This window comes from Misgurnus anguillicaudatus, chromosome 9, assembly GCF_027580225.2.
Source record: "Misgurnus anguillicaudatus chromosome 9, ASM2758022v2, whole genome shotgun sequence".
NCBI classification, from domain to species: domain Eukaryota; kingdom Metazoa; phylum Chordata; class Actinopteri; order Cypriniformes; family Cobitidae; genus Misgurnus; species Misgurnus anguillicaudatus.
Window position 1 is genome coordinate 20,593,005 of NC_073345.2, and position 13,544 is coordinate 20,606,548.

Genomic DNA, 13,544 nt, shown 5'->3' on the forward strand with positions numbered 1-13,544 from the left:
GTTTCTGATTTATTCCTCACAATAATCCGCATGTTTTAGTCAAACCTCTGTAGACTCTGTGTTTACATGTGCGTGTTGGAGGGGGCTTGACTGGTTGTAAGCGTTGTCTGATCCTGCTGTGTCTGATCCTGACCCACTTTTCCCCCCTGTTTACTACTGTATCAACATCTCCTTTTAACTGCCATGCACTGAGCGTTCTCCCACCATCTGTTATACCCTGGCCCGTTGCCATGGTGATACTTGGAGGGTTTTTAAACAGGGGTGATAGTAGTCCACTGGTAAAAACACTGAAGGGTCAGACTCTGACAACCGGTCATGGCACTAAAACCAGGTTTCTAAGCTTGAATAATATTGAGATGTGATTAACTTGAGGAACAAATCACCAAAATGTTGCAACAGTACCAACCCACCACCAGCCACCAGCTCAGCAAATATCAGTCAGTGATGCATATAAGGTGTCAGGTGCATCATGCAAAACACACCTTATGTAGCCTAATTTAAATGTATCAACACAATGTCATTGCAATGGCAGCTATTTGTCGGGGTGGCTAAATCGTATAAATTGGTACGAAATAATTCATACATTTTAGTATGATCTGCTTTTTCACAAGATGTTTGGTTTAGGGGCGAGGTCATTATTGTTTTTTTTTCTTCTAATAATTATACATTTTACTATAATTCACTTGTGTAGGTTTTACAGCTGTCACATAAATAGCTGTGACAATACAGCAAGCAGGTTTACAAATATCTATGAACTGTAAAAAAATCGACATATATTTTATGTTACTTTAACTTAAAATTAAGTTAAAGTATTTCAACTAGTTTTTATAAGTTATGCCAACTTATCACAAGTCAAAGTACTCACAGAAAGTATGTTGAGTATGTTGACTTTGCATAACCACATAGTTTTAACTTCATGCTACATTTGTTTTACAGTGTGAGGAAAAAACAAGCAAATTTTTCCTGTACATCTGAGTTGAGCAATCCAACACAAATCTACAATTCAACAATCCTCAGCATGTGATTTGCAATATGTCCAGCCAAAGGACAGAAATCAAGTGTTTCAGAGCATTGTATTTAATGGCATTGGTCCACTAGTAAGAGTTGGTAACCCTGCCTGATGGTATTACTTAAAGAGAAGACTCGGACAGTTTACTGGCACATCATATTAAGTATGATAGCTTGCTTAAGGCAGCGTACTGCTGTGATAGCATTTCCTAGTACAAACAAATTCCCTTTGGGGAAGTCGCACTACTAGTGTGCCATGTTTGCATCGCCTCCGGGCAACTATTTCAGTCATCCAAGACAAAAGTCTTATCTATTTGAATGGGACAAGTCTGATACAGTATCTCTACATTTATGTGCTAAATCACATAAATAACACATTTCTGACCAACAATTAAACCTGACATCAACTGTGCCATAACTTTGGTTTCTTCAGCCCAATAGTGCTAAAAAACAACTTTTTCAAGGTCGTTTCAGCACATAGTTTGACATTCACCTCTCCCCCAGAGAATCGTCCGTCTTTATCGATTGATGATTGGTTCTTTTAACTGGAAGGCGGGACTTACGTCGTGCAATATTGAGCTTTGCATTCATAGTAATAGGAGTGCTCAATCTTGTTATATCCAAGTATAAATATTAAAACAGAATTGTGTTATTTCTGCACAGATTCATTGTGTCTGAGTTTCCAAAATAACAAAATAACATTCTTGATTTCTCAGAGAATTCAGCATTACACACACTTCAGTTTAAAATCTGCAAAATATGGGCAAGGAGCGTGCGGACACAGTTGTTGTTTTCTGTTTTAATATCGCCTTCCATGTTAAAATGATTCACTCATTACCGATCCAGCCTGAAGATATCACCAGCTTGGCTTGTCTTTCAGATTTAACAGCCTGGCTTTTAGATTAACAGCCTAGTGCTTATAGAGAACCAAATTGTGATTAGTATCATGATGGACAGCTCTCAGAGAAAACAGCAATGCAGAGAAAAGCATATCAGCATTGCTGTTGTTGAGATTTTGATGTTAGATTACAATAATAAATGGATTAAAATAATAATTTTGCAGATTTACAGTCAGGTGAAGTGACATATGAGGAGGAACTTATATGGAGCCCCAAAAAAAAGTTTTTAGTGTTGGTGGCATTAAATATAAAGATATTCAGAGTTTCAGGCACTTATTAAGTAGACCATCCAGGCGCTGTACAGTATAGGTTTATGTTTATGAATTAGTTATTACGTTTGAATAGGATAATATAAGCAACAAACTGCTTTTCTGCTATTTTCCAGGGCTGTTTTTCCATTATGTTAATGACTTTTTTCCCACGCTGGTCTATTATTATGGTATTAATCTTAGCTTTAGGCAAAACACCCACAGACCACCCACCATCCGTCCATTCACTAACTGTCTGATGCACATTGCGCACAAAATGCACTTTCCAGCAAACTCTAATCTGATTGGCTGATTTTAATCAACTTTCGGGAGTAAGTGCACTCTAATGCTATGTTGCTTCAACCCATGATTGGGATCAAATATGGACATTTTCTCATTTAAACTAGTATTCAGCAATGTTCAGTTTGTCCATATTTTAACCAACCATGGGTTCAAACTACCCAGCATTTTTCAAAGTAAGGAAAATAACCTCTTGTTTGCCTTTTTAGCATCACGTTTTGTTCACGTAACACATAAAAAACACAAACTAGGGTATATTTGAAGAGTTTGGCTGTGAGGGATAGCAGGACGAATGAACCCAATAGCAGACGATGTCGGGGAAAACAGATAACACTTTATTTCTTTTACAAAAACAAAAACCCACGAGGGGGTACACAACATGAAAACATGAAACTAACAGATAACACTAAGACTTGACTAGATACTTGACTAGATGCACACGCAACACGAGCACACAACACAATGATCCTGCACAGAACTAAAGATACACTGACATTAAATAAGAAAACCAAACAAGATAACGAGCGGGAACAGGTGATGGGAATAAACTAATAATTAACACTAAGCAGGAGGACGAGGGAGCGGGAACAAATGACAAGACACCGGAGGCACATGCCCAAACACAAAAACAAGGCATGAACCTCCACACAAGGCCAGGGACTGCCAGAACTCTGCCACCATGACAAAATACAAATTTAACAAGACTTCAAGGCAGAGTCCTGACATTGGCTCCAAAACGCAATAAATCCATTTTGACTAATTTCGGTAAAAAACGTGTTTTCTATACCAAGAAAGTGACAAAATGAAAACCACTATTTTCTGATACAAACTTTCCCATAGCATCTTTAGGTTATAAAAACATAAAAAATTCAAATCCATAATTTGATTTTCAAAGATTTATTGTAAAAACAATTTTTTTTCCTCAAAATGCAATAAATCCATTACAAGTTTTTTTCCCCAAAATGCTATAAATCTATTGAATCAATATATAAATGTGCATTCATCTTTGCCATGATATATTCATTTAGTTGACTAGTGGTATACACAGATTTAAAAAATAAACATTAATGGCATTAACCAAAACACTTACTTTGTCATATTAAGAACACTGTCATTGCTGCGGTTATATTTGGGACGTCGTTGCTTAATATTTTTCACAGCAATCAGCTATAAAATGTTTTGGTCCTGCTAGATTTTTGTTGACTTTGAGTAAAATTATGAAAGTGGAGTCAATGTGTTAGCATGAGAGAAGCTTAATGCTGTCGGGAGAACAAGCAACCGGCTCCCGAGTGCCTCTCGCGTAAATTATTAAATGTTGATGGCGTTTCTTTCCCGTCACAGAAAACCACCACAGGTTTATCCATGACTTTTAAGCATTATTTTGTTTTTGTTTGTTTGTTGATCATGAAGTACAAAGTAGACAATGAAAACTAGGACTCTGTGTACTCAAGACACCGCCATTGTTTGTTTATATTGCGTGGAATGGTGCGCTGTGATTTATTGAGCGGATTTATTGCATTCTGCAGAAAAGGAGGAGTGGTGTTTATAGCTTTTTGAGAAAAGAGGGAGAAAAGATGACAAAATAACACAGCGGATATTGTATTTTGTAAAATTGAGAATTTACTTTTAAATACTGACCTGATATAATACTGATTTTGGCAGTAACACTTTTTTTAAAATGGTGTTTATCGCATTTTGGAACCAAACTCTTAATTTCTCCATAATCTACAAGCAGCAATGCATGTTAAAAAAATATATATATTAAAGCAAATGAAAAAAACATTTTTAGTTTTTATGGCAATTTTGTGCAGGGCTCTACAAATTGTGTAATTGACTTTATCCCTGTCTGCTGACACCACAGCTCTTGATGGTCAATATAGTAATGGACTTATTGGGACTGTGTGTACTCTTGTGGTGCCATTAGCCAATCAGTGTTGGCCAATCAGTCATATATTAATTTCCCCTATAACTCCAAAGTGATTAGTCACATGATATTTATGGTGAAAACAACATTATCTCTACAACAAAACAGCAGTCTGCACAAAAGCCCATTACAATATATGCATCTAAATGCTGTAAATGCATTTTCCTGTGTAAACGCTTACACTGTAAAACATTTCTGTAGAATTACAGTATTACTGGCAACTAGCTGTCGGTAACTTACTGTAGATTTTACATTTATGTTATTTACTGGCAACAGTCCGTTCAAAGCCAAACGAACATGAAACATTTACAGTCTTTTTCTTTTACAGTAAGTTACTGGCAACCTGCTGCATAATTACAGCTAATTTTTTTTACAGTGTACCTTTTTATTGTATTGTGATTTGTACAGATTTCTTATAAAGATGTTTATATGACAGCAGTGTTTCTATTAGAGCCTTACCCTCTAATGTCAAGTATTCAATGCTTATGAAGCATAAAGGAGATTCTCCTTTGCATTGTATCTTTAATACGAACTTGTAGTACTGATCTGCTTGATTCTGCTTGTAAAGCACTTTTTTTTAATCTATTGTTATTGTTTTAGCAAGCTGCTATTGTTCATTTATATGAACACAACAGAACAGTATAGCTACAATAGATTGTAAACTAGTTTAGCCTTTATTACAAGTCCACAGATTTTGCTTGAACATTTTGTAAGCGAACAAAGAAAATGAAATTTTTTCTGAACCAATGACCTTTCCTGCTTTGTCATCCTGATTTAATTTCTGGAAGCTAAATCCTGCTCGATTACTTTATATGTACTGCATTAAAACCTGTGGGATGTACTATATCACAATCGTTCTGGGTACATGAATTACTGTGATGAAGAGAAAAATAAAAGTAGAGAATTAATTTCACCCACTATGATAACCGTCCAACTAAAGTAGTGGAATTTTCGCATATTAAAATCATAAATCTTCTTCAGTTTCCTGTTAAAACGGACAAGGCTTAGTTTTAAAGATAAGAGAAGAAAAACTTGCTTCTGATCTCTGCCTGCATTTAACACTAAGTAATGAATCATGCTTAAAAGTACCGACAGAGGGTAAGTGAAATGGACTTGCACCAGCAAGTAATTTTTAAAGATTTGTACAGATTCATTCTTAGTCATGTTAGGGTGCGACCAAAACCATCAATGGGTGTTGATCTCTTGTCATACAGTAATTAAAGTTAATAAAGGAGAGATGGATGTTTCTGGTGTTAATACGGTGAAAAGGCCAACTATAGAGTGACATTTCTTTGTATTGCAAGATTATTTATTATTGTGTTATATAAAGCTTATTTAGATATTTATTATGGGCATAATGTATCCAAAGCAACTTGCAGTGCATCAATTATTTCTTTTATCAGTATGTGTGTTCCTTATGATCAAAGCCATGACCTTTCATTGCTCATGCAAAGCTCTACCCATTGAGCTACAGGAAAAACCTGTATGTTTGTGATGTTTATGAAAAATCTAAACATTGTGTTTGCAGCTCCTTGCAGTTCAGATATGAGTTTGAAATGATTGGGACATCCCAAATTGCGCAAATTGACATTGCGAATCGAAAATATGGCCAATGAAAGTTGAAGTTTGTCACAACATGTATGTAGCCCGTCATGTGTGTTGTTCCTTTTTTCAAAATATGTGTTCTGCGAGTCGAGAGATCCTGTGTGTGCATCACGTGTGTTGTCAAAATAAGTGCCTGCTGCAGACGCGTCTAAAGGGTTTATGATAAAAGAGACGCTTGCATTTGCCAGATAATGCGAATAATCTCATGCGTAATCAGAGTTTACTGTTGAGGGAGTCTCTTGCGTGTATTTTGTGAGCGTGAGCGTCTCTTTTATCATAAACGGTTTTGACGCGTGTGCAGCAGGCACTTATTTTGACAAATTTTGTGTGGTTTGTGTGGTTAATGAGATATTAGTAAACTTTCCAACATCAGTTGACGTGATGTTTGGAATTACTTATTGAAAGAAGGAAAACGTTTTAATCATATCATCTATAAGTGGAAACGCTGTCATTTCAAAAAAGATTGTTACTGACAAATATCACATAAGTTTTGCGCAAATCTGTAATGGAAATGCAGCTATAGTGAGGTGTCATACTGTAGCCGTCATTCCTTAAAGCTTTTAATCAGCTCAGAGACCAGAGCTCATCAGTTTACAGAGAGAGTGGGATGTAATGAGGTCATATATAAGACCATATCATTTCCACTGTGGAGCAGCCATGTTTGATAGACAGGTGTGGTCTCCTGTCATCTCAGTAGTCTAATAAAGCTGTATTGTAACTGAATAGGGCTGCCGCAAGCGGGCTAAATGTTCAAATCCTGACCAGCCAAATACTATACACACTAAAAACGTTGAATTATTTTTAACTCTAAGAAATAAATGTACAAACTGGGGTGGTACAAAAAGTACACATTTGTACCCGAGTGTGCATATTACTACATCAAAGGTACATATCTGTACCGTAATAGTACATATTAGGAACTTTTTAAAGGGTATTGTCCCAGTGACCACTTTTGTACCTTTTTCTGACAATGCATGGTTAGATCAAAAAGTGATAAGGCGTCGCGTTGAGTAGCGTCTCTAGGACAACTCGGAGGTATCGTTAACCGGAAGTGCACATTAAACAGCGCAAGCTTCGTCCGATAGCGTCTACTTCAAAATGCAAAATATACGTTAGCAGCCAATGTTAATCTTTAATGATTTGGGACAAATATGATGTTATTTAATGTTAAACTATGTGAGTGGCCTTGTGTTGCGCAACAGCGATTAACTTCCTGAGTCAAAGCTGGGCGGCGCGGACAGGCGTGTGTATACTCATAGAAAACAATGTGTTTTAGAATGGCACGGCGCTGAGCTGCGCGGCCGGTGTGCGACCCCCTATAGACCCAAATACTGATTTAAATGAACCCAGATTTTTTTTTTATTCGACCCAATGATGAGTTGAATAGCGCTGGCACAATGATTAAATAATCGTTTCATCGCAATTGTTTGACCTCATCGCGATGGTTTCAGATCACCGCATTGATTGCACATTTCTCTGAAAAACACAAGCGGGAGCTACAGCGCCTGTATAAACAAGACTGTATCAGATTACTTTTAAATTTGTGTTATGCGTATTAATATTTACTGCCAGGTAAACCTTGCGAAAGACTTAATTTATTTATATAGATTTATATAATTATAATTTATAAAAGAATTATAGATTTATAATTATAATCACAACAATATGTGAAAATTATTTCATAAACAAAGAAAAAATGTATGAGAATTAAATGTCAAAGCAATAAATATAGGCAATTAATAGGCATAATTGTAAAAGCCCTAAAACAGGCAATTAATCATCATAATTGTCACAATTTAGTAGACAATTAACCGTCAGCCAAATTTCATAATCGTGACGAGAATTGAAAAACTCCAGCATGGGTTGATTAATTTATAACCTAATGGTTGGTTTTTTAACTCTTTTACTCTTTTACAATGCAAGAAATGTTTGAAGTTTGTTAGTCAAAATTGCGTGTTGTGTGGAAATCTCTGTCTTTTTTGATTCCCTTACAAATGCAGTAAAGTGACCGGACAGCTACACAGCAGTTTGGTGGGCGTTCTTGGTTCTCCTTTGTTTTCGGAGGGCTTTCACTTCTTATTAGCCTGTGATGTTAGTTCAGTGACAGCTGACTTATGAAGCACAGTCCTTTCCAACCCTGTCAGGTCATCGTGTCCAGATGACAAATCCTGTTTTAGTTTTTGTCACAGGTTTAAAAAGACCTTGTCGGGAAATGTTGTACAAGATTTCAACATCCTTTGAAATGGGTTTCTAAAGTTTTTCTTTGCCATCTGCAAATGATGACTGATAATGAAATACATTTTGATCATTTGATAACAACTTGTTTAGTTTTCCCAGTATCATTAAATTGTTAAATTAATAGAGCACCCATAAAAGGAAAGAGCAGTATTGCTCATTGTTTAATCATTCTTTTTAGACAAAATGCCAGATTTGTATGTTTTGACATTTCTCAATAAAAATTACTTCTTTATGAACCTGAATGGGCTTGTTCAGTAGTTCTGATTATTACTAAGTCACTGTGGTCAACAAAGTGGTGTGGTACAGGCGTTGATGTAGTGGATGATGTAAATTCTGTTGCATCTCTCTGGATGTCTATAACTGGTTGTCCACAAAGCAGGTATTGCAGGTATCATTGTGGTTACATTGGGCAATGGGCTGATGTTCTTTGTCATGCTATCCTGCTTTCCTTATCTCAATATCCTGAGTGCTGTAATCTGTTGCTGTTACTAACCTCCACTAACCTGTCATGGGCGGCCCTCGATTCAGCAGGGCTTTGCCGTATTTATGCAGACGTTCATGAGCAGCCCTTAAGCCTGGAAAGTCTCACTGCACCCCTGCTGTCTACTTTAATCCAGGACAGGCTTTCTGCCTGCCACTGACTCACATTTATTTATTTATTTCTGTTGTTGTTGTTGTTGTTCTGCAATAGCTTACCCTGACTATATCGACCAAAGATTTAAGGACTGCATTTAATATTATTACATATTATTATCTAAATGGGATATTTGCATTAACTAAATTTCATTATTAAATGCATGACATTTTATTTAAACATTCTAATTCTCTTTCCATATGAAAATTGCTCTTAGCGTGCAAATGATCACAAAGCTTCAAATTAACCACAAAACATTGCATTACTCTCCTATGCAAAATCTTTGCAATAAAATAATTTGTGTTTCAAAAACAGACAAATACCACATGACATGATTTCTCTGTCATGCCATAAAATTAACAAAGGGGGATTTGTGTTCATTGTTAAGGGATAAGGGATTTCAGCCTTAGTAAAGTGCAACCTTATTTTGGTACGGGATTGTCTGTTGTTTTTAAATGGTCTAACGTCATGACTCAATTGGCCACGTGTAGGCTTCTAATTGGAGTATTACATCCATCCAGGTAAACACAAGCTGTGTTTACAGTCACTTTTTAGGTGAAGGATCTCTCTGCAACTTATTGAACCCGTGATTCTTAAACCTTCCTTTTTTTAGATGACCAGATTAAGATCCATCTCAGCAATAAGGTGCTTTGACAGAACTAATAGAAAGAGTTATATAGAAATAAATATAGCACAGGAGCTATATTTACAGCTTACATATTGTAATACATGTTTTTTTTTTTATTTCCAGGTGTTCATGGTCAAATGGTCCAGATGGACACCAATAAATCAGGATTTGTGGGTTCACACGTGGAGCTACCCTGTTTGTTTATCAACAGCTACCCGCCTGTAAAGATCTCCCAGGTCACCTGGCAAAAACTTGTTAATGGCACCAAGCAGAACGTGGCCATCGCCAATCCTGCCCTGGGTGTTTCAGTGCTTCAACCCTTCAAAGAGCGCGTACGCTTCAAAAACCCGGCCGTCCGGCAGCGCACTCCATCCCTGGAGGACACCACTATAGTCTTTAACAAACTAAGACTGTCTGATGAATCTAGCTATATCTGCGAGTACACGACTTTCCCAGCTGGAAACAGGGAGAGCATGGTCAATCTTACTGTTTACGGTATGTGATGGTGCTATTCTATGAGTAAAAAATGTAACTCAAAAACATATATGATTTACAGCAGAAATAGTAGTATCATCCCTGTAGGATTTTGTTTCCATAAAATGAGTAGTATGAAAGTAAATGGTGATGTAAATTGACTTAATTATAATTATAAAATTATAAAAATGTATCATAGAGGACGTCAACACAACTTGTTCACTACTCTGCTGTATATCTTAAGACATTTGAAGCAATAGGTTTGTGTTTAGAAAAATCCAAAATTTAAAACCATTACATTGTCAGTCAAAATGTTCAAAAAATGGTCCATAGCTGTCACTGGGATGGTACCTTTTCAGAAAGCACACCTTTGCACCAAGGAGTTAATTTTAGTACCTCAGACATACATATTGGTACCAAAGGGTGAATTTTAGTATCTCAGAGGTGCATATGCACCAAAGAGTCATATTAATATACCTCAGTGGTACATATTGGTACCAAAGGGTGCATATTAGTACCTCAAACGTACATTTTGGTACCAAAGGGTGCATATTAGTACCTCAGACGTACATGTTGGTACCAAAGGGTGCATATTAGTACCTCAGGCGTACATGTTGGTACCAAAGGGTGCATATTAGTACCTCAGGTGTACATATTGGTACCAAAGGGTGCATATTAGTACCTCAGGTGTACATATTGGTACCAAATGGTGCATATTAGTACCTCAGGTGTACATATTGGTACCAAATGGTGCATATTAGTACCTCAGGTGTACATACTGGTACCAAATGGTGCATATTAGTACCTCAGGTGTACATATTGGTACCAAATGGTGCATTTTAGTACCTCAGACATGCATGTTGGTACCAAAGGGTGCATATTAGTACCTCAACCGTACATATTGGTACCAAAGGGTGCATATTAGTAACTCAGGTGTACATGTTGGTACCAAAGGGTGCATATTAGTACCTCAGACATACATGTTGGTACCAAAGGGTGCATATTAGTACCTCAGGCATACAGGGAGTGCAGAATTATTAGGCAAGTTGTATTTTTGAGGATTACTTTTGTTATTGTACAACTACAGTGCTCTTGGTCAATTCAAAATGTTAACAAACCCTCAAACCTGAACATTTAAGTAGTAAAAGGGAAATTTTGGCTTTCTTAAGAGAATATTTCTATGTAAATCATTATTATGCAATTATTAGTGTGCAGAATTATTAGGCAACTAAATGAAAAACAAAGATTTTACCATCTCACTTGTTTTTTTTTCACTTGTTAAAGTGAGAATAATAAACAAACTCTAATTTACAAAAAAAAAATAATAAAACAATAAAAAATAAAAAAATATGTGGGCTCGGTGACCAGTGTGGCCGCCCTTCTTTTCGATGGCAGTCACAAGCCTTCCATTCACGGGTTCAGTCAGTTTCTTGATCCGGTCCGAACCAACACCCTGTGCAGCCACAACCACAGCCCCACAGACACCGCCCAGAGAGGTGCACTGCCCACCCTCACTGCAAATGTCCCGCCCAAGAAGGGATCAAAAGGTCTCAATAGGGTTCAAGTCAGGCGAAGAAGGGGCCATGTCATTAGTTTTTCACCTTTAAGGCCTTTACTGGCCAGCCACTCAGTTGAGTACTTTGATGCATGTGCTGAAGCGTTGTCTTGCATAATAAAGTCTTATTGAAAGATGCAGATTTTTTCCTCTACCACTGCTAGAAGAAAGTGTCTTCTAAAAAGTGGCAGTAGGTCTGAGAGTTGTTTTTTATTTCCATTTTCAACCCAAAAAGGTCCAACAAGTTCATGTTTAATAATACCTGTCTGTGCCTGCCTGCCTGTAATGTAGAAGACACTTTATTCAAGCAGTGGTACAGGAAAAAGTTTGCATCTTTCAAGAAGACTGATTATTTTGTAAGACAACGCTCCATCACATGCATCAAAGTACTCCACTGCATGACAGGCCAGTAAAGGCCTTAGAGATGAAAAACTAATGACATGGCCCCCTTCTTCACCTGACTTAAATCCTATTGAGACCTTTTGAGCCCTTCTTAAGCAGGACATTTACAGTGAAGGTAAACAGTACACCTCTCTGAACAGTGTCTGGGAGGCTGTGGTTGCGTCTGCACAAAATGTTGGTTCAGACCAGACCAAGAAACCGACCGAATCCGTGAATAGAAGGCCCGCGACTGCCATCGAAAAGAAGGGCGGCTACACTGGTCACCGAGTCTACACATTCCTTCTATTTTTTGTTGTTTTATTAATTTCCTTGCAAATGTAGAGCCCGTTCACTATTCCCACTCTAACAGTTGAAAAAAACCCAAGTGAGATGGTAAAATCTTTGTTTTTCATTTGGTTGCCTAATAATTCTGCACACTAATAGTTGCCTAATAATGATGTACATAGAAATATTCTCTTAATAAAGCCAAAATTTCACTTTTACTACTTAAATGTTCAGGTTTGAGGGTTTGTTAACATTTTGAATTGACCAAGAGCACTGTAGTTGTACAATAACAAAAGTAATCCTCAAAAATACAACTTGCCTAGTAGTTCTGCACTCCCTGTACATATTGATACCAAAGGGTGCATATTAGTACCTCAGACATGCATGTTGGTACCAAAGGGTGCATATTAGTACCTCAAACGTACATATTGGTACCAAAGGGTGCATATTAGTAACTCAGGTGTACATGTTGGTACGAAAGGGTGCATATTAGTACCTCAGACATACATGTTGGTACCAAAGGGTGCATATTAGTACCTCAGGCATACATATTGATACCAAAGGGTGCATATTAGTACCTCAGACGTGCATACTGGTACCAAAGGGTGCATATTAGTACCTCAGGTGTACATATTGGTACCAAATGGTGCATATTAGTACCTCAGGTGTACATATTGGTACCAAATGGTGCATATTAGTACCTCAGGTGTACATACTGGTACCAAATGGTGCATATTAGTACCTCAGGTGTACATATTGGTACCAAATGGTGCATTTTAGTACCTCAGACATGCATGTTGGTACCAAAGGGTGCATATTAGTACCTCAACCGTACATATTGGTACCAAAGGGTGCATATTAGTAACTCAGGTGTACATGTTGGTACCAAAGGGTGCATATTAGTACCTCAGACATACATGTTGGTACCAAAGGGTGCATATTAGTACCTCAGGCATACATATTGATACCAAAGGGTGCATATTAGTACCTCAGACATGCATGTTGGTACCAAAGGGTGCATATTAGTACCTCAAACGTACATATTGGTACCAAAGGGTGCATATTAGTAACTCAGGTGTACATGTTGGTACGAAAGGGTGCATATTAGTACCTCAGACATACATGTTGGTACCAAAGGGTGCATATTAGTACCTCAGGCATACATATTGATACCAAAGGGTGCATATTAGTACCTCAGACGTGCATACTGGTACCAAAGGGTGCATATTAGTACCTCAGGTGTACATATTGGTACCAAATGGTGCATATTAGTACCTCAGGTGTACATATTGGTACCAAATGGTGCATATTAGTACCTCAGGTGTACATACTGGTACCAAATGGTGCATATTAGTACCTCAGGTG

General features: G+C 37.3%; 1 protein-coding gene across 3 annotated transcripts in view; it reads left to right on the top strand.

Moving 5' to 3' along the window:
• The window catches only part of nectin1a (nectin cell adhesion molecule 1a), a 28,990-nt gene that overhangs the window by 3,386 nt on the left and 12,060 nt on the right, over window positions 1-13,544 (top strand). For all 3 annotated transcript variants that reach the window (XM_055179673.2, XM_055179674.2, XM_055179672.2), the window contains exon 2: window positions 9,608-9,979. In XM_055179673.2, coding sequence (XP_055035648.2) covers window positions 9,608-9,979 — 372 coding nt within the window. The remainder of the gene's footprint in view (window positions 1-9,607; window positions 9,980-13,544) is intronic.